Source organism: Haliotis cracherodii, unplaced genomic scaffold, assembly GCF_022045235.1.
Source record: "Haliotis cracherodii isolate W230 unplaced genomic scaffold, xgHalCrac1.p SCAF_3, whole genome shotgun sequence".
In the NCBI taxonomy this organism is placed as follows: domain Eukaryota; kingdom Metazoa; phylum Mollusca; class Gastropoda; order Lepetellida; family Haliotidae; genus Haliotis; species Haliotis cracherodii.
In genome coordinates, this window is record NW_027266286.1 from 7,057,305 (window position 1) to 7,084,651 (window position 27,347).

At 36.9% G+C, this 27,347-nt stretch overlaps 1 protein-coding gene and 1 pseudogene across 1 annotated transcript; one reads left to right on the top strand and one right to left on the bottom strand.

Moving 5' to 3' along the window:
* Positions 1–237: 237 nt before the first annotated feature.
* Positions 238–27,193, bottom strand: LOC139474428 (monocarboxylate transporter 10-like). Its single transcript, XM_071257442.1, has 6 exons — positions 27,076–27,193; positions 20,519–21,126; positions 19,493–19,859; positions 8,757–8,863; positions 7,358–7,439; positions 238–6,049 (listed from the first exon to the last, which is right to left on the bottom strand). Exons 1-6 carry the CDS (start codon positions 27,182–27,184, stop codon positions 5,871–5,873), a joined length of 1,452 nt encoding a protein of 483 aa, XP_071113543.1. The 5' UTR covers positions 27,185–27,193; the 3' UTR covers positions 238–5,870.
* On the top strand, positions 15,523–16,741 carry LOC139473975 (uncharacterized; annotated as a pseudogene).
* Positions 27,194–27,347: the final 154 nt, after the last annotated feature.

The window sequence follows — 27,347 nt, forward strand, 5'->3', positions numbered from 1 at the left end:
CTTGATGTTATACGAGGGGCGTTCAATATGTTTTGCATTTGTCCTTCAAGGTTTTAATACCACTTTTATAGAAATCTCTCTAACCACTCCTCTGTGGCAGCTTTTATGTCCTCGTCATTCTGGAAGCGTCTTCCACGTAGGGCAGATTTCATTTGCCGGAACAGGAAATAGTCACTGGGGGCTAAGTCTGGGCTGTACAGTTAAATCACCCACCCTACAGCCAAGACTTAGCCCCAGTGACTATCTCCTGTTCCGGCAAATGAATTTTTTAAAAGTATGTAGACCTGTCACTTACAGCCCTTTCAGATCATGGCCCCGCCCTAAGGACCTGGAGAATGTCATGACTCACCGATCAATGTGTCAAAAAGAATTCCCAGGACTATAAAGGATTTATACATGATAAAGATATTTCTAGGATGTCCAAGCAAGGATGTTTCAAAACAATGTGTGGTGGCAGTGGTTAACTTTAGACAAAAACTCATAGTATCCCCATTTACATTAATTACCAGCTATCAAATGGCTGACATCTATCCAGTCTTCTTCCTTACACTGACAGAATCAGATACATCAGCTGAGATGAGTGAAAAAAGCTTATTTCTTTAACTTCAAGACAAAATCAAGTCAGTAATCTCAGATGTTTTTTCACCATATGCTTGTAATGTTATTTACATCATAGAAAAGAGCTTGGGTCAAAGGCTCGCTTATGTTCAAAATATTAGCAAAATGCTTTCTGAAAAGCTCTAAGATCAGCCTTACCTATGTAGTAGATGAAATGACCAAAGTCCAATTCTTATTCATAAGCACACATCTGATGACTTTCATAATGATTCGTAAAGGCAATTCCCTTGTTTTTTAAATTATGCATGATCCCTAGGCCAAAAGGAGCTATTTACCTACCTCATCCTTTATACATAAAGAGACATTTAAAAATTAAAACACAAACCTAATTATATACCGGTATATAAAAAAATCACATCATATCAACCATAGAAACAACACTGCTAGTATTCTCACACAATGTTGTTCCAGAAAATGCAAATTATTTGCAAAGAAAAACTTTTTGTGAGGAAACAAATTTCATTTATTCCTGATATTTTGCATAGAATAGTAATGAGTACATAAACATTTCCATGCATCAGTCCTATACAAATATAGAAAATATGTACATTCAGCATGCATGAATTTGGCATTTGACTTTCTGACATAACTTTAATATTGAATAATCTTGTATTGAGTGTCAAACATGATCAACATTTCTGGTGAGGTCTATTTCTGTACAGATATAAAAACAACAGCATAGGGTTGGTGGTCAAATTAAAAATCAACAAATCTTTTTTTAAAAACCTGTTTGTTTATTTACGGCTCACATTAAAAGAAGCATCAGACAATCAGTCTGGATGTTGTTCAGGACTGAAATTATTTAATGGATGGTTCTTCAAATTTCAATTTCATTCCACACTTGAGAGAATTCAAATAGTTAGTTTACATAATAACACCATAACAACTGAGTTTGATTCATCCAATACATAAACCAGTTTCACTTTTAAAACTGATTGACAGTCAAAACAAGGAACATGCATCAATGACTATAGATAGTTAAGTGTGTGTTTTAAAGCACAGAGAAGACTTTTGTTGTGATAATATTGCATATATATTGCTTTCCAATAAAAGCAAAAGAAAAATGCTAAGCAATTATTTATACACATACACATACACATACACGGTACTACTTAGCAGTGCATAGCTTAATCAATATACAGGCAGTCAGGTTCATGCAAGCACTCTCTGTGCTATTTTTGGAGCTGATAACGTGAGAGGGGCTATTGATCACTTAATGGCTATGTGGTTCCACCTATTGAAAGACTGTTGCAGCTTTATTGACTCACAATATCACCAAGAGACAAGCGCTTGTGCACAGTTGTCTAATGTTATTTAATTTTGAATAAAAGTAAAAAATTATAAAAGAACAAGGAGTGACATCAAAATGACTTTCTTCAAATCTTTTAATTCTCAAGCTGGGCTAAAGAATAGAAAACAATTGGCTGTTACTGCTCAAATTTGGTGCCAACAAACCACATATCTTTCTAATTATAAAAGGTGCCCTGTGATTTAGAAATTACATTTTTTTGTTTTAATAAAAAATAAATGCTTTTATGTGTAATGCCTACTGATCCTTAGGAACAAAGAACTAATAAACGTTTTAGCTGGAATTTCAGGTTTTGACAACAAATAACTTAACATGGTTAGAGATCATTCTCAGCTAATCAAATACAGTAAACTATGTTTATAACAAACATGTTTATAACGAACTGACGATATAACAAACTTATTTTTTAGTCCCAGCCATTTGTTGCATATATGCTGTATACGCTTATAACAAACTACAGTTATTACAAACGAAAATTAGTGGTCCCTTTGAATTCTTTATAACCATAGTTTACTGTATATTTAACAATATTTAACAATTTAACAATAAGCCCTCATTAACGACTACATTACCGGTAGGAATAACTGTAACATGTCCTATGTGTCAAAACAAACAGGAAGCATTATTCATACAAGTTAATGTACAATCTGCCATCACATTGGCACAAACTTCAACAAGAAACATATGGATTTAGAACATGATTGTTCAGGAAGCTGCAATTTTGGAAAACATCAACAAAAACATAGATACAATTCCTGATTTATTTAGAACACATATTCCTACCATCTGATTTGATGTACTAGAGTACTAAAAAAAGAAATTAAAGAACACCCTCATGCCGAAGACCCGGGTTCAATTCCCGACCTGGGTACATTGTGTGAAGCCCATTTCTGGTGTCCCCCGCCGAGTTATTGCTGGAATATTGCTAAAAGCGGCGTAGAACCATACTCACTCATTCACTCACTAAAGAACTAAAGAACATCCTGCAATATTTGTTGTTTAACGCCGCACTCAGCAATATTACAGCTATATGACAGCGGTCTATAAATAATCGAGTCTGGACCTGACAATCCAGCGATTAATATCATGAGCATCATCCACGCAATTTGGATAGATGACATACATCAATTAAGTCAGCGAGCCTGACCACCCGATCCCGTTAGTTGCCTTTTAGGACAAGCATAGTCACCTTTTACGGCAAGCATGGGTTGCTGAAGACCTATTCTGCCCTGGGGCTTCACGGGTCTACCTCATGTACCAACCCAGATGTACATTATTGATAGAGATAAAACACTGGACCAAATTGCACATGGCGATAATGAAATAATGTCAGTGACAAAAGCATGATTTTTGAATAACAAACAAGATGAACACTGTAACTTAACAGCAATGTTTCTAAGATGTAACCTTTTCATTATGATTTCAAAGAGTTCAACATTAAAAAGTTTTAAAAATTGTTGAAATCCAATGTCATCAAAACTGGCAATTTTTTTTAATTTTTAGTACATTCACCCAGGTGCAAATGAATGACGTTAGTTTGGAAGTTGTAAATGGTAGCAGTAAGTATGACATCCAGCATTCCTGATGATCAAACCAAGTAAATCGCCATTCTATTTGATATTAAAATAAATGCCCTTGACACATTCTCCACATAATCTGGGTTAGAACTAAACTCAAAAGCTTTACTAGCTCAGATAAAGATAAACTGCCCTTGTAATGCTAAAACAATGACTTTGTTTTTTGTTTTACGCCACACAAGGCAATATTCCAGCTATATGACGACAGTCTGACACATTCTCCACATAATCTGGGTTAGAACTAAACTCAAAAGCTTTTCTAGCCCAGATAAAGATAAAATGCCCTTGTAATGCTAAAATAATGACTTTGTTTGTTGTTTTACGCCACACTCGGCAATATTCCAGCTATATGACGACAGTCTGACACATTCTCCACATAATCAGGGTTAGAACTAAATTCAAAAGCTTTTCTAGCCCAGATAAAGATAAAATGCCCTTGTAATGCTCAAACAATGACTTTGTTTGTTGTTTTATGCCACACTCGGCAATATTCCAGCTATATGACGGCGGTCTGTAAATAATCGAGTCTGGACCAGACAATCCAGTGATTGATATCATGAGCATCGAGCCACGCAATTGGGTTTAGTGACATGCATCAACCAAGCCAGCAAGCCTGACCACCAAATCCCGTTAGTCGCCTTTTATGACAAGCATAGTCGCCTTTTTCGGCAAGCATGGGTCGCTAAAACAATGAGGAAATTGGGGAAGTTGTATTAGCCTGCCGGAATTTGTACTAGCCCTCAGCTTGCGGGCATTAAGGTCAAAACCCTGCATAAGCTCTGTTTCAGAAGTGATGTCACCATCTCTTTTTCCGTATCACAAACAGATCACTTTCTCCTTTCTCATATCATTTCTCTCACTCCTCTGTATAATTTAATTAGACTGCTACTTTTAATGATGGACTGAATAGTAAGCCATGGTAGCAAAAGCATCCTGGGTAATTGTCAGAATTGAGACATAAGACACTGGATAACAGAGGATGGATATACAGGTTATGTACTGTGATGAAATAAATAATCAAAATCACAAATGCCAGCACCATCTGACTTAAGATGAACAACCTGATGTCTGCATGAACTGTAGCATGTGGTAAATGATTAAATATGTTACATATATGTTACATATGTTTATACAACCTAAACAAGCAAGTGTACATTCACTCTCATCATCACACATTCAACTGGAAGTTATTCATTTCACACAACAGTTAAAAATGACTTTCTTCAAACTCAATGCTATTCATTCAAGCCCTAAATATATGTTCTGATACAATCCAAGCCCTCTTGCAATAATCTATTCTATCTCCTGCTACAGTATTCAATCTCATTAAAATCACATCTTTTACTCCAATGCGATAACCTTCTGCATGAAGATCTGAGGACACCGCCATAGGTCACGTCAAATGAACGATGCATGGTTCTGGAGCCAGTCAGATGTCTGAATTTTCTAAAACGATTCAGCTTTATTTCTTTGCCACCTCAATTTGGTCATTTTTGATATTCATTGTGCAGCTTTATTCTTTTACAGGGTGGTCGGGTAGTCTAGTGGTAAAAGCCTTTGCTTTGCTCGTCACGCTGAAGACCCGGGTTCTATTCCCGACATGGGTACAATGTGTGAAGCCCATTTCTGGTGTCCCCCGCCGCGAGGTTGCTGGAATATTGCTAAAAGCGGCGGTAAACCATACTCACTCACTCACTTTATTCTTTTACAATCTGAACTCCCCAATTATATTCCTTTTTAAGAGACAGAAATCGGACACGCTTAACTCTGAATGCTTTGCTCACTCACACCGAGAATTTAGAAGTTTCAAGGCTGATTGGCTGTGTAAGTTCGCCTGACATGACACGACGTCCTATGGAGGTCTTCACTCAGAGAGGTATCATATCGGGAGTGAGTGAAGATTGCTTGCCGCATCAGCAATTTTGAAGCTATTTACGGCGAGTATCATATCGGAGTAAGAAAAATCTGATCTAAATGAGAACGTATTGAATCAGAATTATGTCCACCTTAATGCTGTCAGTTTAAAGTGGGCCAAGGTTGTAAAAGAAATTTATCTTGTACAACAGAAACAAACAACAAACAAATGTGTACACATAGTTTTCATTACAGATTTAAACTGGCACTACATTTCATTTCACACAGAGTTGTGTTGACTTTTAAAGTGACTACTTAGATGCAGTTTGCTATCAATATAATACATGCAAGGAAATAAATTATGCCTTGAGATAAAGATAAAGAACTTTAATAGTTCATTTAACAGAAATACATCACATTTGTATTGATCACAGTCTCAAATTTGGATTCCTTATATCACTTGCATAGTAATCATGACCTTCGTCGGTGATGCATATTTACAACAAACAATTTTATGCCCGAATCCCATCATCATGTGCATCATCAGGGGTAGATAACTCTGCTTTCACTTCCTCTTTGTATAACGCCTGCTTCTCCGAGTTGGCAGCAAATTCTTCCAGTAGATCATGGCCCTCAACAACAATCATTTCTGTGGCTGATGGACCCTTTCCATTTACTGTGACTTCATCATCTGAAAGAACAGCAGGATCATCACTGATGTACACAAGGTGGTTTGGTTTGGTATGTTTGTTGTTTGTTACAGCTATATGACGGCGGTCTATAAATAATCGAGTCTATAAATAGTTGAGAAAATCCAGTGATTGATATAATGAGCATCGATCCACCCAATCCCTGTTACGACAAGTGTAGTCGCCTTTTACGGCATGCATGGGTAGCTGAAGACCTATTCTACCCCGGAACACGGATGTATACAAGTATTTCATTAAAGCTGAGTATTACTAGGATGCTCAATTTCTTGCCATAAATGTGAATTCTGCAGGAGTTGAAATTGCTACTACCTGCTTCTCTGATTCAGTGTGTTAAATCTTTGAGGTGTCCTCACATATTGTCCCTATGCAGGCTAGAAAACGTCTAATGTTAATTTCTACCAATAATTCCCTGCATAATATCCAAACTTTAGAATAGAAAATATCAATTTTTGCTGGTAGAGGTAAAGTCAGTCCGTCGTTGTAGGTACATTTTTACACGCAAATGCATTCACTTATTCAAAGGGTTTGATATGCAGTCACTTCACAAGTGTGACTTCATAGCTAGACAAATGCATATAATTTGAAAAACAAATTGCATTTGGTTGTTTTAATCTTTGTTGAAGAGGTGTCCCCAAATGTTCCAGTTATATGTTTTCTATACTCAAGACACTGAGCATGTTTTAACTAGGGGATGGAAACTGCACCCTTTGGATCTATAGATGGACTTTAGCGACCAGTGAAGTTATTTAGTCAGTGTGTATGATCAACTTCTAATAATAACTGCAATATTTCATTCACGAAAAAAAGCCTACAGTTTTCTTAACTTGTGAATAAACACCTGTTAACATGACTAAACAGTCATTTCTAAACACATGTTTAACAGTCAGTATCGTAAATGGACTGCTTTTAGCGGAGACATGTTATGATTACAGAAATTGTTTTGTTGCTGTCACTTACAGACCAAAACTTTATAACTGACATTCAATGATTACAAAATTACACACTGCTTGACAAATTTAAACTTACAGTGAGAAATGCATAAGTGATCAGACATCATCCAGCATCATCATCATCATCAATACCTACATGTACTGATCATGTGCCACTTATTCAAAACCTACTCCCAACAGCTAGTTTGTATAACTTTCATACAATAAAGGATTCAGCATCTAAACGCAGTGGAAACAAAATGGAACATGCAGTCCTTGATAATCCCCTCCTTGGAAACTGTGTTCAATTTACATCAAATATGGTATTTCAATTCAAAAGAATTTTTTTTTTTTATTTACCATAGTTGTTATCTGGTCCATCAAATATGTTTTGTTGAGACACTGCAGCAAATTCTTGTGTTTCAGTAACACCAGGGTATGTCTGAAACGATAAAAACGCATATCAGTTTGAATGAGAGCACTGTGACATTCAGGATCTGCCCTAGTCTCCCAAAGCTGAAGGGCATCACAGGCAGGCTGTCACCACTGTCCATCAAATGATAAACAGAATAGTATTGTGTGGTACAGATAGTGTGTGAGTTGTATATTCTAATGATAATATACTCACAATGTCTTGTTTAATAATTACGATATTGTGTAAATTATTCATGATGGTATTCATGACTTGATGAGTAAACATTTTGCAAAAAAACCCACTGCAGGTAAACATTTAGCATTTAAACCTCCACTGAAAGCAAACACTTAGAAAGTAAACCCCCACTGAAGGTAAACATTTAGCAAGTAAACCCCCACTGAAGGTAAACATTTAGCATTTGAACCTCCACTGAAAGCAAACATTTAGAAAGTAAACCCCCACTGAAGGTAAACATTTAGCAAGTAAATCCCCACTGAAGGTAAACATTTAGCATTTGAATCTCCACTGAAGGTAAACGCTTAGAAAGTAAACCCCCACTGAAGGTAAACATTTAGCAATTAAACCCCCACTGAAGGTAAACATTTAGCAAGTAAACCCCAACTGAAGGTAAACATTTAGCATTTGAACCTCCACTGAAGGTAAACATTTAGCAAGTAAACCCCAACTGAAGGTAAGCATTTAGCAAGTAAACCCCCGCTGAAGGTCAATATTTAGCATTTGAACCTCCACTGAAGGTAAACATTTAGCAAGTAAACCCCAACTGAAGGTAAACATTTAGCAAGTAAACCCCCGCTGAAGGTAAACATTTAGCAATAAAACCCCACTGAAGGTAAACATTTAGCATTTGAACCTCCACTGAAAGCAAACACTTAGAAAGTAAACCCCCACTGAAGGTAAACATTTAGCAAGTAAACCCCAACTGAAGGTAATCATTTAGCAAGTAAACCCCCACTGAAGGTAAACATTTAGCATTTGAACTTCCACTGAAGGTAAACATTTAGCATTTGAACCTCCACTGAAAGCAAACACTTAGAAAGTAAACCTCCACTGAAAGCAAACGCTTAGAAAGTAAACCCCCACTGAAGGTATTTAGCAATTAAACCCCTAACTGAAGGTAAACATAGATCAAGGTTGTTTTGTATTAAAATGACCAAGTAATGGCCATGTCAATAGGTCTGTCATCATTTGTGGCAACAAACACGTGAAACTTGGGATGCCGGATGACACACTGATGCCGAACAAACAATCCATGGCTATTGCTCACTTGTCAGTTCAGCCCAAAATTGCAAAATGTGAAGGTTAAACAAAAGATGAAGGACTTACCTGCTTGGTGCGTGGAATGAGGAACATGATGATCGCCCCAATAATGGGAGGGGCACCTGCACAATGGAATGCTATGTTGTAGGAACCAAGGTGATCATACAGGAGACCTGTGGAAACACAAGCACATTTTTGTAACGCGCCAAATTCCCTTCACAATCATCAAACAGGCATGATATAATGAACACAAATCATGTGAGGCTGTAGTATTTTCATACAAATATGCCCCAAACTATTCCTGATCTCTAACTTTTTTTGTTCAGTAAATATTGTGGAGGCAATATTCAGGGCGGCCCAGTGGTCAAAGGTGTCACAATCAGCTGATCAAAGGTTCAAACCCTAGAGTCACCCTGATCATAATGCTTGACTTGTTGGCACCATACCAACATCCTTTAGTTTTATTTTCCTATTTTATTTTAATATAAAGTTGACTTGCTGTGACATATACAGTTCAAGGCGACATGAAACCCAACTCATTCCCTGCAACATACTGAAGGTTAACTTTAGTTAGGCATATTACACACATTAAATATTTCCTTCCAGTAGGTGAGGGATGTTTAATTGTTCACATTCAAATATCAAAGGGTATATTTAGACACACCTTAAAGGCCTAAATTATGAAATGTAAAACAGAATCATTATCAGTGGTAGAAACTAAAGGTTTTAGCCCACTAGTCCTTATAATGATAACATAAATAGCAAGCCCCTTAAAAATGGCAAATTTCTACTGGTCCCTATGATACTTTAACTATACTGGGCATTTTGGCAAGGACTACAGGACTAGTGCCTAACACTGATTATATGTTTGTTTCTTTGTTGGTAGGTTAACATCCCTCTCAGCAATATTGCAGCTATACAACAGAATATTGTAATCTACTCTTGACCAGACAATCCTGTGATTAACATCATGAGCATTGATCTGCATAATTGGGATACAATGATATGCATCCACCAAATCAGCAAGATTGGTCACCCGATCCCGTTTAGTCACCTCTTACGACGACAAGCATGGGTTGCCAAAGGCCAATTTTAACCTGGATCTTCATGGCACTGAAGATATACAGCATTCGTTTGAAAATATGCTTATCTGGTACATATTATTTTACATTATGATTTTATTAAAAGACTTGTAAAGAAACACATAGGATGTCTGTCTTATTGATTATGGGTCAAATAACATTTAGAATAGTGCGTAATCTGCCCTGACCATCACTCCAGTCAGTGCAGAAACTCTCTGTATGTGAGAAATGTGGTTGTTCGGGCATTTATCAACATTTGCTGCAGACTTGGGGCCGAATATAGGCCCCTAAGCAGGTCTAGTCTCACTACAGTTATAGAAGTCCCTTTCATATTTGTGTATGAAGGCAGAAAGGCAAGGTTAGTGGGCCAGCATACTATAGAAGCACAAGCAAGACTACACACCTGACTGACACATGGGTATTTCACTCACAATACAAGTACAAAAATTTGTAGCAAAATCACAAGGTTCTATGCGTCCTGCGTTAGGTTTTATACAAGCCGGAGTATTTATTACTTTTATTACCCATTGTCAAGTTTTAAAATATGCAGCTGAAAAGACAAGAAACACATTACTCTATCAACAGGGACGAGGTCGCATTTCATACTATTTATACATGTGTGAAACGGCATCGAATTCGTGGAAGTTTACCTGATCATACACAGTTTACCCTCAACACCAAGATTCTGTGAATGCGAAATAGTTCATTTGAGCGACATTAATATTAATTAATAATGAATTTTGGTGATAAATGTACATTTTGATTCATGAATAATACAACAATGAATTAAAAATTTCTTTGCACTATTGTAAATACAAAATTCAAACGTGTGTAGTTCAAACTGTTCGCCAGTTTCTCTCTGGCCAGGTTCTCTCGGTCAACATGGCCATCAGTCGCCTCAAAGTCACTAACTTTCAAGAATACGAACAGAAAACCAAAGTTTTTGCTGGTCTGCACATTCTCAACAACAACAAACTGTGTAAACTGCAACTAGATTCTACAACGAGGAAGGTATATTTGACAGACTCTTTCAAGTGAGCAAATGTCTCACATTATAAAACAACAGTCAATATTTTAAACTCGAACATTGGAATGTGGCGTGGCCTTGACCTTACACTGATAGATCTAGGCCAGTCTCATGTTTATGCAGCATTTTCTCGAAAGTTAAACGTAAAGAGCATGAGTTCATTCTGAGTCCTAAGATATGTGGACAATGCATGTCTGGACCAGACCATCCAGTGATTGATATCATGAGCATCGATCCACACAATGGGGATCAATCACATGCATCAACCAAGTCAGCGAGGCTGACCACCCGATCGCCTCTTACGACAAGCATAGACACCTTTTATGGCAAGCATTGGTTGCTGAAGAGTGTGTGGCTCCTTGTACTTGTCCTGTTTTATAATGCTAGCCCATACAGATACCATGCTGCAGTTTTACATGTATACTCAACTCACACCTGTTATACTGACTGAGCTGACCAATCCTTGCTTTATTATTGTCGTTACTGATGAGTGTCAGGCAGGGTAACTACAAGTACCATCTTTTAACATCTTTTGGAATGGCAAGCCTGGGGGTAACGACCCACCGACCTTATCCGCACTCCAGGCTGAAGCTCTATCTATTAGACCTCACAGGCGGTGGGTTATGTGATAGTCCCTTTCATGAGACTAGTCCCTGTATGGATTCCTGCCATGTATCCTCAGTTTTCAGCAAATAATGTTTTAAGGTTCATTAAATTGAATTCCGAATTTTAATGGATTTGAGCAGAGATTGTGATGTTTATTGTTACCAGAGTACATTCCTTTTACGTTCCCTTCTATTGCATCATGCCATATGGTGACAGCTGATAACTAATTACAATTTGCATTTTATATAACAAATGTTCTCATATAGTCTAGCATGTCAATGGTGCACGTATGGTAGAAAGAGTTGGCCTATTTATAATTCCCATACTAAAAGGGATGGAAAAGTGATGATCAAGAGGGCTGCACAGAGGGGTCAGTATAGTTGATATTGAGGACGGGTATGGAGAGCAAACCTACTGTGTAACAAAGCATTCAGAGCTCCAGATAAGCTTTTGGTGTTGTGGGTATTTTACCCATGCATTTTAAAATCATTGGGTATCAGTAATTCTATCTGGGTATTTCTGTTACCCACTAGTTTTTAAGATTTTACACATGTGGGTATTTAAGTTAAATATATAAAAACACTATTCATCTAGTCCCTGCAAACTGGTGTTGTGTGGATTCGAGAGCTTTATAGGACTCAAAAATACCACGATACTTCCACAAGAAAGTGTGATGGCAAATGATCATGATGTAACTGTCATCGTGGAATTTCGCTAGGTTGACGGAATGCCCATTTATAATTTGAAAATAAGTTGCTGATTTGCTAATCGAATACGCAGGGTTACTTCACAATATTTTGATGATACACACAAGTTTTATTTTTGTAGCGTATCTGTAATGTCCGTTGCGTATTTGATATGCTTGGATTTTATTTTACGCAGCTTATCTGGAGCTCTGTCAGCATTCTGAAATGAAGCATATTGGAGGTGAAAGGGCAGGGGTTCACTTGTTTTGAAAATCCACTTGCCCAAGGAAAAATGAATAAGATAATGAACCACCTGCCCAGGCTATATTTCTAGCTGCCAAATTTTGTTCATTTAAGTGAAAAACATTGAAAAATGATGTGAACCTATGGAGCTGGTGGCTCATTCTGTCATGGTTGCTCAAGTTATGGACCATGCTTCAGTACTGTCAGAATGTTTTTGCAATTTCGTGGCTGGGTAAACTATGATAAAGGATATATGCACAATATTCATACTTGAAAACAATCTCAAACAAGGGATACATTGAATGAAATGTCAACTTTGCCATTTAGGATATACAGAGTGTGAGAAATTGGCACGAGTCCTATCGTCCTTGCCAAACCGCCCAATAGTTAAGGCATCATTATATAGGACTGCATGTAGTAGAAATGCTCCCTTTTTGAGTATTTTGCTATATGTTATCATCATAAGGTGGACTGTTAGTTTCTAATACTGTAAATGTTTTCATTCTCTGACAACCAAGGTTTCAAGGCATTATTCAGATCATGGTTATACTGTAAATAAGGGTGCTTTGCTGCGAACGATTAGCGGAAAGTAATGAAAACAATATTCAATGCAATATTGAATAAAATCACTGAAAAAGATAAAAACATCAAGCCTGATACTGATAGATGCATTGAACACCCTATATAACCAGATACTGTTATAACATAACTAAAATGTGTATTTTAGTACAGATTTGTTGACCTACAAATGATCCCCTTGCTCATGCATGCACAACAAGCAGTGACAGCAAAGTTTGCTTGCCCAAATTGAATTCACTTGTCCAGGGAGCTCGGCAATGGGGTTTTGGAACCCCTTAAGGATATTTTACTTAATAGAGTACACAATACAATGTCTCAAGTGTATGAGGAAGATTGGGTGAGTTTTGTATCAAGGAGGGAGCTTTTTGATAAGCCTACTCACACACTGTGAAAATTCAATGACATACATAATTATACTCACTGTCGCTTGATGTCAAATGCTTGAAATGTGTGATGCAACACAAATGATGTGATTGGATTATGTTCAAGAGCAAGGTCATGCATTCAAATTTGGACACATGTGGCCTTGGGCTGTGACAGGTAGCTCAGTACCTGGGTCGGGTGGGTACTGAGTAGGATCCAGGTACCCACAGGACTACCCGGACCCGTGGTTAGTCACATGATATATTGTCTAATCACTAAAATTATCTGGAACTCTATGGTTACACTACAAGTCATTAATGTTCGCTTTTCGTTCTGACTATGCACCCATTCCTTCTGATTTTTCATATAGTTGAAAAAGATATAACTTAAGTCAACTTCAGTGTATGCATGACCAGATTGTTTAATACATGTATCTAAATACATTATACCAGGGCTATGCTAAAAATGTTCCCAATCGGACATTTTGAGACATCTCCTGAGACCTCCAGTGGGTACCCGGGTAGAGTAGGGTAGGGTAATAGGGGGTCAGGTACCCGGGTAGTAAATTGTGGCCGGGCTAGATACAATCACAATTGTTCAATTTCACTTAGTCAGCATTATTTAGCATGTTCAGCACTTACAAGTGATTTAAGGTACCCATTGTTACTTAGTGTACATACTGATAGTGTCAACATGTACCTGTACACTATACTATCTAACGATTTAAATAAACTAAATAACATCATTCTTGTAATATTGTTGTGAATGAAATAAAATATTATTGTGATTTGGAACAAAAGTGGCTGTTGTTTATTATTGTTCGAAAAACAAAATTAGGTTAAAAAGGATCCTGATTTTCACATAAATACAGGGTGGTCGGATAGCCTAGTGGTTAAAGCGTCCTCTCATCACGCCGAGGATCCGTGTTCGATTCCCGACATGGGTACAATGTGCGAAGCTAATTTCTGTGATATTGCTGGAATATTGCTAAAAGCAGCATTAATAACATACTCAGTCAGTCACATAAATACTTGCTGAATTTATTATTAATCTGAGAAACATAAACGTCACCTCACATGAGAAAAGTATGTTGCTGACAAAGCTAGAAACAATATATTATGAAGAAGTATCTTGTAATCGAACCTTGAGCTTCATTCTAAGGTTCCTGGCACAGCGAATTACCTTAGATCACTGCTTCACCTATGCTCCCTTGTTCATCCAGATTTAATCCTAAATACAATGTGTGAAATTAGCCAGTATCAATACGATAAGATTCCTGCTCTTAAACCTACATTTTTCAGTTGTAAGGCTTCGCTGGCTAAATAACAATGCTTTGACCAAGGTATAGCCAGACTTTACCTTTTTTTGACCAACTTTATCGCTTGTTTACTTATTTATGATGATCATGATGATGTTGGAGATTTAATGAGCACTTCCTGTGTTGCCGATTTTGCACTCGGGGCATTATACCTAGAAACATGTCACACTTTCTGATATGAGCCCTTTATATGAAGATTTCAAATATTATGGAGGTACGCCCATACAGCACGATGTTAAAATGCCCAACTGTATTTGAAAATGTAGGCCTCTTTTTCTGGTAAGCAGTCTCAAAGTGATGTCTTCGTTAAACCTAATTAGTTTCACTCATTGATTCAATCATGGACAAAAGCATTTTAATGGACATAACGAATAAGATATTGATAGCTGACATGTCTTCTGATATGCACCAGGAAAATGCAGTCTTGATTGCTGATATAAATACTTACAGTAAAAATTCAACTTTGATTATGAATTGGATCTCAGTTTGATGATCTATACATGTTATTTTGAACTTATTTGTTGGTTTACATGCATTAAATAGTAAAGTTAAAGTGGAAGCTTCAAGCAATAAAACACTTCTTAACCTCTCATATTTTATATATTTCTCATATTTTTTTAAAACTTTATATTCATCTTAAGATATTTTATATATTGTTCAACAGTATTGAAAGGTTCCAACTTTTTCCTTCAAACACATGTCAATTGCACTGAAACATGATTTAACATATATAATAAAATGCAAGTATCTGAAGTATACTGATTTCATTAACTAAATGTTGTTATAGGCTATTGTTATATCACAATGTATGCTATATCAAAACTAGATTATTTGTCAAATATGATACATGGCATCTCGATGTGAAAATGTATAGGTTCAGATTCTAAAGTGAACCCAGGTATGTATAATGTTATGTATAGGATACAAAATGCCTCCAAGGAATTTCTATTTCTACCTTTATATATATACACATATACCCAAGGTACCTTTCTGTATACACATGTATACCCCAGGAACCTTTCTATATACACATGTATACCCTAGGTACCTTTTGGTATGTATACACATGTATACCCCAGGTACCTTTCTGTATACACACATATACCCCAGGAACCTTTCTATATACACACGTATACCCTAGGTACCTTTCGGTATGTATACACATGTATACCCCAGGTACCTTTCTATATAACACATGGTGTACCCCAGGTAGCTTTCTGTATACACATGGTGTACCTCAGGTACCTTTCTGTATACACATGGTGTACCCCAGGTACCTTTCTATATACACATGGCGTACCTCAGGTACCTTTCTGTATACACATGTATACCCCAGGTACCTTTCTGTATACACACGTATACCCCAGGGTCCTTTCTGTATACACATGTATACCCCAGGTACCTTTCTATATACACATGGTGTACCCCAGGTTCCTTTCTGTATACACATGTATACCCCAGGAACCTTTCTGAATACACATGTATAGCCCAGGAACCTTTCTGTATACACATGGTGTACCCCAGGTACCTTTCTGTATACACATGTATACCCCAGGAACCTTTCTATATACACATGTATACCCCAGGTACCTTTCTGTATACACATGTATACCCCAGGAACCTTTCTGTATACACATGTATACCCCAGGAACCTTTCTGAATTCACATGTATAGCCCAGGAACCTTTCTGTATACACATGGTGTACCCCAGGTACCTTTCTATATACACATGTATACCCCAGGTACCTTTCTGTATACACATGTATACCCCAGGTTCCTTTTTGTATACACATGTATACCCCAGGTACCTTTCTGTATACACAAGTGTACCCCAGGTTCCTTTCTGTATACACATGTATACTCCAGGTACCTTTCTGTATACACATGTATACCCCAGGTACCTTTCTGTATACACACGTATACCCCAGGTACCTTTCTGTATACACATGTATACCCCAGGTACCTTTCTTCACACACATGTATACCTCAGGTACCTTTCTGTATACACATGTATACACCAGGTACCTTTCTGTATACACAAATGTACCCTAGCTTGGCAATATGTACGGCTTTGGACAAGTCTAGTTTCACAATGCACGAGACTGTGGATAGTCTGGCTGTCCAGTAAACTGTCGCATGTGCTGTAAGCTTGGCCCCATGCGCAACATGTACTTTCTGAAGTGACTCAGCTAGAAGGCTAATTTGCATCCCTGAGTGTGCAACACTGTACTGCAGTGTAACCTATATTCTAACTGAACATAAGACATAATCTCAGGATGTTTAACCCTCAGTCATAGATTTAATGAAGACACATGGCCTATTTAATATGTTTAATCCTCTTTATCTGCTATCACACATAATTGATATCTAAAATATTTCTTAAATGATCTTAGCAAAACCATGTAATATACACTACAGCACCCTAGATATTTATCTCAAGTGATTGTAATCAGAAATATAAGTCACCTGATCAAGGGTTGCAAAGGGTGTCAAAATATGATATCTCAGTCTGCCTGACGCTTTTACAACACTTGTACTAGTGACCTCTAACGTCCTGCATTGTTCACAGCAGTGACTTATATATGATTATATTGAAAGACATTTTATTGTCCTACATGTGAATAATGGTCACAAGCTGAACTCACGATCTATTTTAGATGTTCACATCCTGTGATATATATCAATAATAGTTACACTTTGAGACGGATTTCATTAGGCCCACTCTGACCATTTAGCTTGTGTCAAAGCGAAAATTAATTGTACCACTCAATATCTTGATTTGTTAGGGTTCTTGGAAAAGGGGGTGGGTAGGGGATGTTTTTTTTACATAAATACAAAAATAATTTGGAATAATTTTGCGGTTCTTTATTCTTTATTTAAAAACATATCAAACAAATGATTTAGTTAACTAATTAAACGTTGAAATGATTATTAATATGTGGAAGGAGGTGGGTGGCGAAGGGTTAGTCACCCGTTCTGCATGGGAAAATTTTTTGAAATATTGATATAAAAATGATCTCATAATCATATATTCAAAAGGCGGACAACTAACCTGTTTTCTTTGTTGTAATTGAAACTTTAGAAAATATTATATAAGTATGACTAAAATGAGGGGGAAAGAATTCTCATAAACATCCAATGAAAACCATTTTAGTATCCGAACCAAGATGAGATTCTTACCATATTTTATACTGATTTTAGTTACATATCCTAAGAATTTTAGTTTGGGGTAAAAGAGTAGCTGATGTTCAAATACATATAGAATTTCTTTTCTGAATACCTCTAAAATCAGACTGTTTAATACAATTAAGCCTTACCTAAACATTTAGTGTTGTTTAGTCCAAGATACGCAAATGTTGAAATGAACAAATCATTATTCTCATTCAAATGAAAAAATATGATAACTTTCATGATGATTTGTACCTTGTTCTTTCATAAGGTTTCCAACATATATCAAGGACTAGTGACTAAAACGAGTTGTGTAGGATATGAGAATCATAAATGCTACACAGCAGTGGCCTTACGATGATATACCCAAAATGAGCGCATGCAGTCGCCATGCGTTCCAGGCCTGTTAAAATAATTCTCCATGGTCTGCACTACTGAAAAATTGTGATTGGTCCACAAAATGTTCAACAGCAATAGAAACTAACATAACATATAGTAAACCCCTTACAAATGGCAGATTTCTACTATCTCTAATCCTCACAACTTGAAAAAGAATCACGAAATATCATGATTATTAATCAATGAAGAGAGCTGCATGTTTGCTAATACTGATAAAGTGAAAACAAGCCATTCCGTCGATAATAAATATTACTAACAGTGATGACAAAAAATGCAAAGTGCACTTTTCAAGAAATATCCAGTTTACTAGCGATAAATATTATGAATGAGTCTTGATCATGTGATTACGATATGGGTACACTCTGGCAGTCAGGTGACTATATTTACGCTATATTTAGCTGCATGTGCAGCGAACATACATTACCAGTACAAACTGAAAGAAAAAAACCATTTCAGATGTATTTAAAAGAGCTATTGACCACGTTCACTGCTTAATATAACAGCTCACAGTCACCTGAGTGTCGATTCGTATCCAGATTGTAACCACGTAATCAAAACTGAATGATGATTTTTATTGCTAGTAACATGACATTTCTTGAAAAGCGCACTTTGATAGTTTTGGCATTACTGTAAGTACAATTCCTTATCAGTGGAAGGACTTGTTTTCCCCTCATAAGTATTTGTACACATGAAGCCATCTTCTTGAATTAATCATCACAATATTTCGTGATTCTCTTTCAAGTGGCAAGGACTAAAGTCCTTGTGAAACCTTAACTAATTGGCAGTTTGGCAAGGACTATAGGAGTATACACAGAGTATACACCGTCATTGATTATCCAGTTGTTTATATCATCTTTCTATTATAAATGCCCTGGACAAATTCATCATGATGGCTTTGTGTTGGAAGTGACATCACCATCTCTCTTTAGCGTTAGAAATTGGCAATAGTCCTATAGTCCTTGCCAAACTACCCAATAGCAAAGTATCCTGAAGACTAGTTGAAATTTGCCCTTTTTAAGGGTTTTGCTATATGTTATCAGTACAAAGTCTAGTGGGCTAAACTGTTAGTTTCTATCGCTGTCTCTTATCACCAACTTAACACAGAATTTCTCTCACTCATGGGTTTGAAATTAACCAATCAAATTGCCCCTGCTTAATGAGATCTGCATACGTCTACATCAGCTCAATGAAAGAGCTTTTCAGAATGTGCAGGAACAGACTGTCCACCACCATGGCCAGTAAGTAGCTGAAAAATTAACCATTTGGAAACTTAAGGTCAGATTGGTGCAGTTGCCTTGCCTGGAATAAGTTCTGTGTAAGTATTATCTTACCAGCAATGGGGGGCCCAACTGTCATTGGAAGACTGAATATCCCAAAGAGGAAGCCGAGGGCTTGTGAGGCACCGGTGGGACCCACAAGATCAAAGGCAATTGGTCCAAGTAGGCAGATGAATATACCGTCACAGATGCCCATGACCAGGGTGATGGCAATGAGACTCGGAAAGTTGTTGGCAAATGGAATGCACATGGTTGTCACACCCAGAATAAGAAAAGCAAACTGTTGCATTCTTATTCGGTTGACCCAGGCAAAGTCGGCGACCTTCCCAAACAAAATTCTGCCCACCCCTGATGTGATGCTCATGCACATGACCAACAAGCTGCCGTTATAACTGGGGAATCGGTCATTGGTGTGTTTTACCTGCAACAGATGACAATAAGTCAGAAAATATTATGAAATTTTCATCTTTATATAAATAACGACAATTTACAGTAAAATCTTCTTCATCTGGACCCTTCTTGACAATGACTGAAGGGCTGTATAACGTCACTGGGAATGGAACTATCCAGATTGATGGATAAGAACTTATATCATATATTGCCATACATACTATGTTTTTTAGTTATTGTTTTTGTTTAACGCTGCACTCAGCATTATTCAAACTACAGGAGGGCAGACTGTAAATAAACAAGCCTTTCCATAGACCAGACCAATAGCCCTCAGCTGTGTTGCCGACCCTGACCAATAAACCCAGTAAGTCACCTCTTACGGCTAGCATAGGTTGCTGGGGACCCATTCTAACCCAGAAACAGGGTGCCATACAGTATTTGGTTTTTCTTCATATTCTATCTATATACAGTCGAACCTCATTCTGTCGAACCCATGGGGACCTGGAAAAAAGTTGGCGTTATCCCGGGTTTGAGACAGGGTAATGTTAGGCTTAATTTGGATACTTGGGTCTCCCATTGAGTTCAAGACAACCGGGACAATTTGACACATCCAAGTTCGACACAGTGAGGTTCGACTATATCTCACATAATGTTACAAATGATTTAAGGAACAAAAGACTTTCCACTTACCAAATGTACAAATGGTACAAAATATCCAAAAAGAGAAACACCATTTGAAAGTGCCCAAACAACGTATCCCTTATTTTTCCAAATATTCACATTGAGGAACTTCTTTGTCCATGAACAACAGTCATTAACATGTTCAACAATACTTTCCTTTGAAAGAGCAAGACTTGCCAGGTTGGACTCCCTCTTTATCAAGGGCTTCCATGTTATTGCACAGAATATCAACAAAAAGTTCAGTCCTCCTAAGAAGATGAATGTATATCGAAGTCCAACTTCTTTCAACATGACGGGGAGGCACAGGGAGAGGCCTATCGTGAACATGGAACTTCCAAAGGTGACTAGTCCATTCACCAGGCCCATATGCTTTTTAAAGTAATGTCCAAGGATGACAAGTGAAGGTGCATAGGAACACGATGATCCGACTCCTAGGAGTATTCCATAAGTAAGATATAGAAGTTGTAACTGGTTCACAAAGGCACTTGACAGCAAACCAATGAATCCAAGAAATCCACCAAACATGGCTGTCTTTCTGATTCCGAGTCTGTCACTGACAATACTTGCAAACATACACATGATGAATGTTGTACCTGTGCACACCGAACCGACCCAGGCTGGAAAACAATAGTACAGATGTGAATGTAGGGTATAAAAACTAGGATTGTTGGTAATAAGGATTCATTTCCTTCAGCACTTACCAGATAATGGTAACAAATACTTATGATGTAGGCAAACTAGTGAATATTAAAATTAAACATCAATGCAATAGAATAACCAGTTTTGATTATCTGCTGAAATAGATTCCATTGGGTTTAAAAGTAAAGGCCCAAGTAGTGGTACCAGTTATATATGAATGGATCACTGAAAACATAGAGGATATTTCATGATAAACATCATGTTTCTCTCATAGTGTGACGGGAAAAATTATCTCCATTCACCCATCAAGAGATGAAAGAAACATGATATTTCGCAAGACACAAAATATCCTATTTATTATATACTTTTTTTTATAGCTGTCTACTGGAAATTCAAATTTTTTCAATACAAATGTAAAACATTGAAACGCAAATTTTCCCTACCTAACACGCAGGGAATTGTAATTGCGACTTCAAATTTAGCTCTGAGTTAAAATATATACTTTTATATTTGATTCTGAAACACACAAAGGTATCAATTTCTTTATTACATAAATTAGTATGATATATTGGGATAGTAATATTATATTGTATTATTTTTATCAGATGAAAAGTGTGTTATAATCTCTTTATGATATACATTATAATGTTATTCTTAAAATAATCAATGTTCAAGATTGAATTTATTTTAAAGTGTAAGTGAACAAATTGACTGTGGTTTGTTACAAATATTAGTTTTCCTAGATACATTAAGTCAATTTCCAAAGAGAAAAGAATTGTGAAAAGTATTTAAATGTCCAAGTGAAAGTGCTGAAATCATAGTCTCCATAATCAGACTCCAAAACAAAACTATTTTTCAGCGTGGTCTAAGGGTAAACTTCTGGAATAGCACATCTTCCTGAGGCAAGGGAATTAACTGAGTAGGCTGGAATTATGGCGTTATATTTTGGCTGGACTAACGAGTCTATGCATAGTCCAATCAAAATTGAGTAACGAAATCAGCATCCGGTTCGTAAACTGCCGAACAGATTTTGGTTGATTGCAGGATCTGCAATGCATGTGTACTGTCAACTTACCTTCTTCAACAGATATTTGTCAAATCTTTTCATGTTTTTAATGAAGGTGCTCACGTGATTTGATGCACCACGTGAAGTAACACCCATTTTATTACAATATAGATTTGATTTTGTTGGAGGCAAATACAAGTGATATGAGAAGTGGAATCTGATTGGGGGGGGAGGGGAAGGGCGTAAGAGGGACATAACTCGTAAAAGCCACTGGTGGCGCTATGATTGAGCCCAGAAATTTGTCCTAACTTCAGAAGACAGTACCACATACTAGCTAACACGTGACAATACCCTATGACATAATTTGTAGTATTTTGTTGCCAGTCACACAGGTGAAACAATGCCCTGTGACGTAAGGGGGCACTGAGTGTGCATAAGATCCTCCCTGTGATCTACCTCGTATCATCTCTACACGCAATATCATTGAATATGCCCAGCAGTGTTGAGAGTTTTGAATATTTGTTTACTAAATATAGCCTGCGGCGGCGCATTTTATAGAAAGCGCTAGTTTACGAAAGCACTTTTATTTTTCATATATTGGCTAAAATGGTTATAAATGGGAACTAATATACATATATTATATTTTGAGTTCATTAATTTTCATTAATATGCACAAGAATGCAGTTTAATAGGGGTATTATATTGGCGCAGAACACATCCAAATATTGCCAGTGTTAGGGTAGGTTTTCCCGAACTCTATCCTTAGCCCTTGGATCCCCTTTACGATAAATCCCTTTACGATCAATCATCCAATTTCGTGGATCAAACTCATGATATCAATAACTGGATTGTCTGGTCGAGACTCAATTATTTACAGACCGCCGTCATATAGATGGAATATTGCTGAGTGCGGCGTTAAACAACCAATCACCCAACCAACCAACCAATCACCCCTTTATGTTAATTAGGGTTAAGTACCCGTTTAGAGGCTATTATAGATTCTATAGCGGCTCGTAATATTCTTCACACAAAAACGATGAAATGGTTTTGTGTTACATATTTTGGTTACTGGAAACTATTAAAAAAAATAATTGATACACAGGACTAAAGTGCAAATTTACCTTATTTACACACTGCTTTCGTATTTTGTATACAGAATTTGTATTACCGTATTTTCTTGAGTACAGTGCGCACCCATGCATAATGCGCACCCCCCTCTAGCGGATTCAGTATTTTGGGGAAAGAAATTCGAATACCAAGCGCAGAAAAAAATTCCACTGTACACCTTCAGCGAAGTCCGGCAAATGAATGGGTGAATTTGAGATAAAAAAAATCACCAGACATGTTGATTTACCGTTTGAATAGTATTTTTTGTTCTGCTAGGCATTGTTTTATATCCAGGGATAAAGATTACCTTGTGAATTTTCTCGTAAACTAAGCCGGAAACAGCAATCAGCTGTACAATGTAACAATGTTACATTCTATCCAATATTGCAAAGTTGTACTTACCCATGGTTATATGATGGTACTTGCACTTAAATGAGATAATGTTTAAAAATGTCTACAGTGTTTGAGTGAACTACCTCATTTATCCTATAATGATTTGAAGCCATGTTTGTCTACAACAATACTCACACATCTAAAAAACCCTATCTATTGGGAACGTTAGTCAATCGATGTATGGAGATTAAAATTAGTTCCACTTCCTGCCAAGTGACCTCAATTGCATATTTATCGATTGTGATATCAGGTTTATCAGACTGGTTTATCGCATCGATAACACAATCCATTATATGATAAAATATTATTATACACATCATGAACAAAAAAGGGTAAGGATCATGAATATTTTTATGGATATCTTTACGTGGTGAAGACTTATTTGCATAAAAATATCAAAACAAAAATTCATGATCCCTTACTTTTTTTGGTTCAGTATATGTGCTTTGTTGTTGCACCTGTCATCTGTGGATTTTAGTGTTGTGTTAGGTTTGCTAACATTATAAAAGTGCCAATGTACATGCACCATTACACGATGACGTCACGTCACCCAGCATCAGAAGTGACGTCATCATCATGTACCTTGTGGCAGTAGGAAATATATGATCGCTCAAACTACACATTTCTAGATGTTCGTGCCAGTTCAGGTGCGGGTTGTACAAGTACACTTAAAAAAGCACACAAAACTGCTAATAACATTCAGTATATACTAGGGCTGTTACGATTCACTCGCGTATTCGGTGAATCAAACCGTATCCATTCATGAATTGAATTTGTTATTCATGGCCACTAGAATCGAAAATTTATGTATATGCAAGAATGTGCATTTAAATAAAAATATCCATAAGAACATATGATCTGCATAAATTTCTTCTTAAGACAACACTCTTATACTATTTAATTTGACAGTATTGTGGTCACTGGTCATTGTCACATTTGAGCAGATACTAGAACCTGGATAAGTGCATTATATAAATGTATAACATATTAATAATTAACAAATGATGTCAAATAATTTATGTTGTTATTGCTTCACTGACTATAACAAATAATACATCAGCTGCTGACTTGTTATTGTATTCGTGAATTAATATTTGTATTCGTTACCCTTGATTCGTGATACAAATTGTATTCGCCTCATAGTGTATTCGTTACAGCGCTAGTATATACAAGGAGAACAGTGGATATTTTCCTTTTCAGCTGAAACTTTTCAATGGAATATTATCCATTATTTGGGGGGGGGGTGGGGGGACCCGCTGAAGCCATCAGATTTTAATAAATTTGTAGTCACTTAAATTCGCGGAAATTCACAGATCTGAGGAAAATTCTCATCCCTGTATAAGTGTATATATCTCTACATTTAGTGTTATTGAAAATTGTCTGACACACACATGATAAAAGAACACTCCCTGCCGACAATTTTGTGACTTCATCAAAACCATATTACATGTTTATTTGTTCATTTGATTCTAAATGACTAGACAACAGTCAACATGAACTTTCATACACTAAATGGAACACAAACATTTCACAGCTTTAATCGGAGTGACCTTTACACTGTACAGCCACAAAGTGAATTCTGACATTTCCTTTTAATTTATTCTTGGTAGTGTTAGAAATCAAGAGCTTCATGGGGTCTTTGGGGTTTCTGCTATATAATACTTGAATCTGGAATCCCAAACTACCCTTTAGATTTTATCTGTTCAAAGACGTATTATATATAAATCTTTGATCTGTTTAAAGACAATGCTGTAAATTCCACAACGTTGCTTACATTGTCATAGAATATATAACTGTGTTTTATAGTAATGAGTCCTATATGGTTCCTCAGTGATAAAACTGGTGTCATGTGAACAAAGGGATTTCAATTGTGAAGTATTTACATCAAGTGTTACTTAAAGTCTTCCAGGCGTATCATATGGCTCCATGGCTTTTGTCAAACACTGATTGGGTCGGATGTTGTCTCCAGGGTGAGGTTCGGTTGTTATTGCTTTGACCAATTAATTGACCCACATATGAAACTCTCATCAAACAAGATTATTCCAGATCGTGGATTTCTTGCTGATACTCTGATCAAGTTATGTCTGCACATGTGACTGTTGTACGTGTTAATCACTGGCTCCAGCCTATCCCCCACCTTTGTGATGTAAGGCTGGTTATGTCACAACTGCTCTGTGGGAAGCCCTCAAATTGGACTTGGCCTGTTTCAACATGTGTTCCACATTGCTTCAATGACTACAAACACCTTGATTAAACAGATTTTCAAAACTAGTCAGGCAAAGCTAAGACTTTACAAAATAGTACTCTACACTCCATACCAGTTTGTACTTGACATTTCACTAGATTTTAGTCGCCAATTATTCTCAGAAATTATTGGACTAACAGAAATTTAACAGGTCTTCAGATTAGGGAGTAAATCTGTCATTGTCAAGTCTTGTAAGTAGACTGGGGAACAGTCATATCTACCTGACACGATACAACCTATAATACAGGACAAGTTTGTAGGATTGCGTATATATTTTGGACACGGAAATGTGATCAGGACAATGTGATGCATTGTTCTAAGTGAGAACATTAAACCTGTTAAATTAGGCAAATTAGAGAATCACACTACCAAGCTCAATCATACAATACAGGCAATCAGTCTGTGCCAAAAACCTCTTGTTTTAAGCATCTAGTCCGAACTTGTCTATTGACTACATTTTTATAGCTTCATATATGTATATGTTTGACTAGACTAGAGCATCTAAAGATATATTGTGGCTAAGGTCACAGACTGATAATATGTACATAATATTCTGAATCACAAATCGTTTATTTACTCAAATGAATATAGTGTCACACTGCTGCTGATAAACATATATATAGTGCAGTAGGGGATCTGTTTTGTATTTTTTAAATAACATTTGTTATTCTGTTATCCAATCTTGTATCAACATTGTGTTACTTTAATGTTATCTTACACAGTATGAGCTATATTGTGAAAAGAAATCAGAACGCATAACTTTCACAATCTCATTAAAATCAGATCTTAGTTCTCACCACTGCAAACAAAGGTCTGAGGACATCCCAAAAAAGGTCACGTCAGAACAACCTTTTTGCGAACTTTGTCTAACCAGTGAAATGAATAACATGACTTTGAATAATTGACAAGGAGGATGAACACGCATGTAGGCTTGCCTATACATTCTATGCATGTAGATCATGTATTAATATGTTTCTAGGTTTGTCAGCACCATACGCGTGCTCGTGGGTTTCACCGAAGTGGTAAACGTCTGAGACCTGCATCACTTCGGGCTTTCCTCCTACATTAAGCTGACACGCCGCAATATGACTGGAATACTGTTAAAAGCGGCGTTAAGCCCAACTCACTCACTCATGATCACTCATGTATTGATAAAATAATCAGATGCATACTCACATGTTTTGAAAGATACATCTGGGTCATCTTTGGCATACAAGTCTCTCATATGAACATAGACAATCCCAAACGTGTTTATAATGCCAAACACAGTTCCATTTGCCCACATTGAAGTAAAGCAGACTACCCATCCCCACCCCCCATCCGGTTGTTCGAAGTCACCCCCTCTCGCCCTACCCCCCTCAGCGGCGGCATGCGATGGTTCATCTGCCTGGGTAGGTTTATATTTTCCCATCTTCTTCTTCCTGTCTGCCATTATATGTATCTAAGTC

Bases quoted from the DNA above. Each gene is read 5' to 3' on its own strand.
- LOC139474428 (XM_071257442.1), bottom strand. From the start codon at position 27,184: ATGTGGGCAAATGGAACTGTGTTTGGCATTATAAACACGTTTGGGATT. The intron at 21,127-27,075 runs GTGAGTATGCAT...ATTGTTTTCCAG, and splicing joins AGATGTATCTTTCAAAACAT to CCTGGGTCGGTTCGGTGTGC. The intron at 19,860-20,518 runs GTAAGTGGAAAG...CATCTGTTGCAG, and splicing joins TTGTACCATTTGTACATTTG to GTAAAACACACCAATGACCG.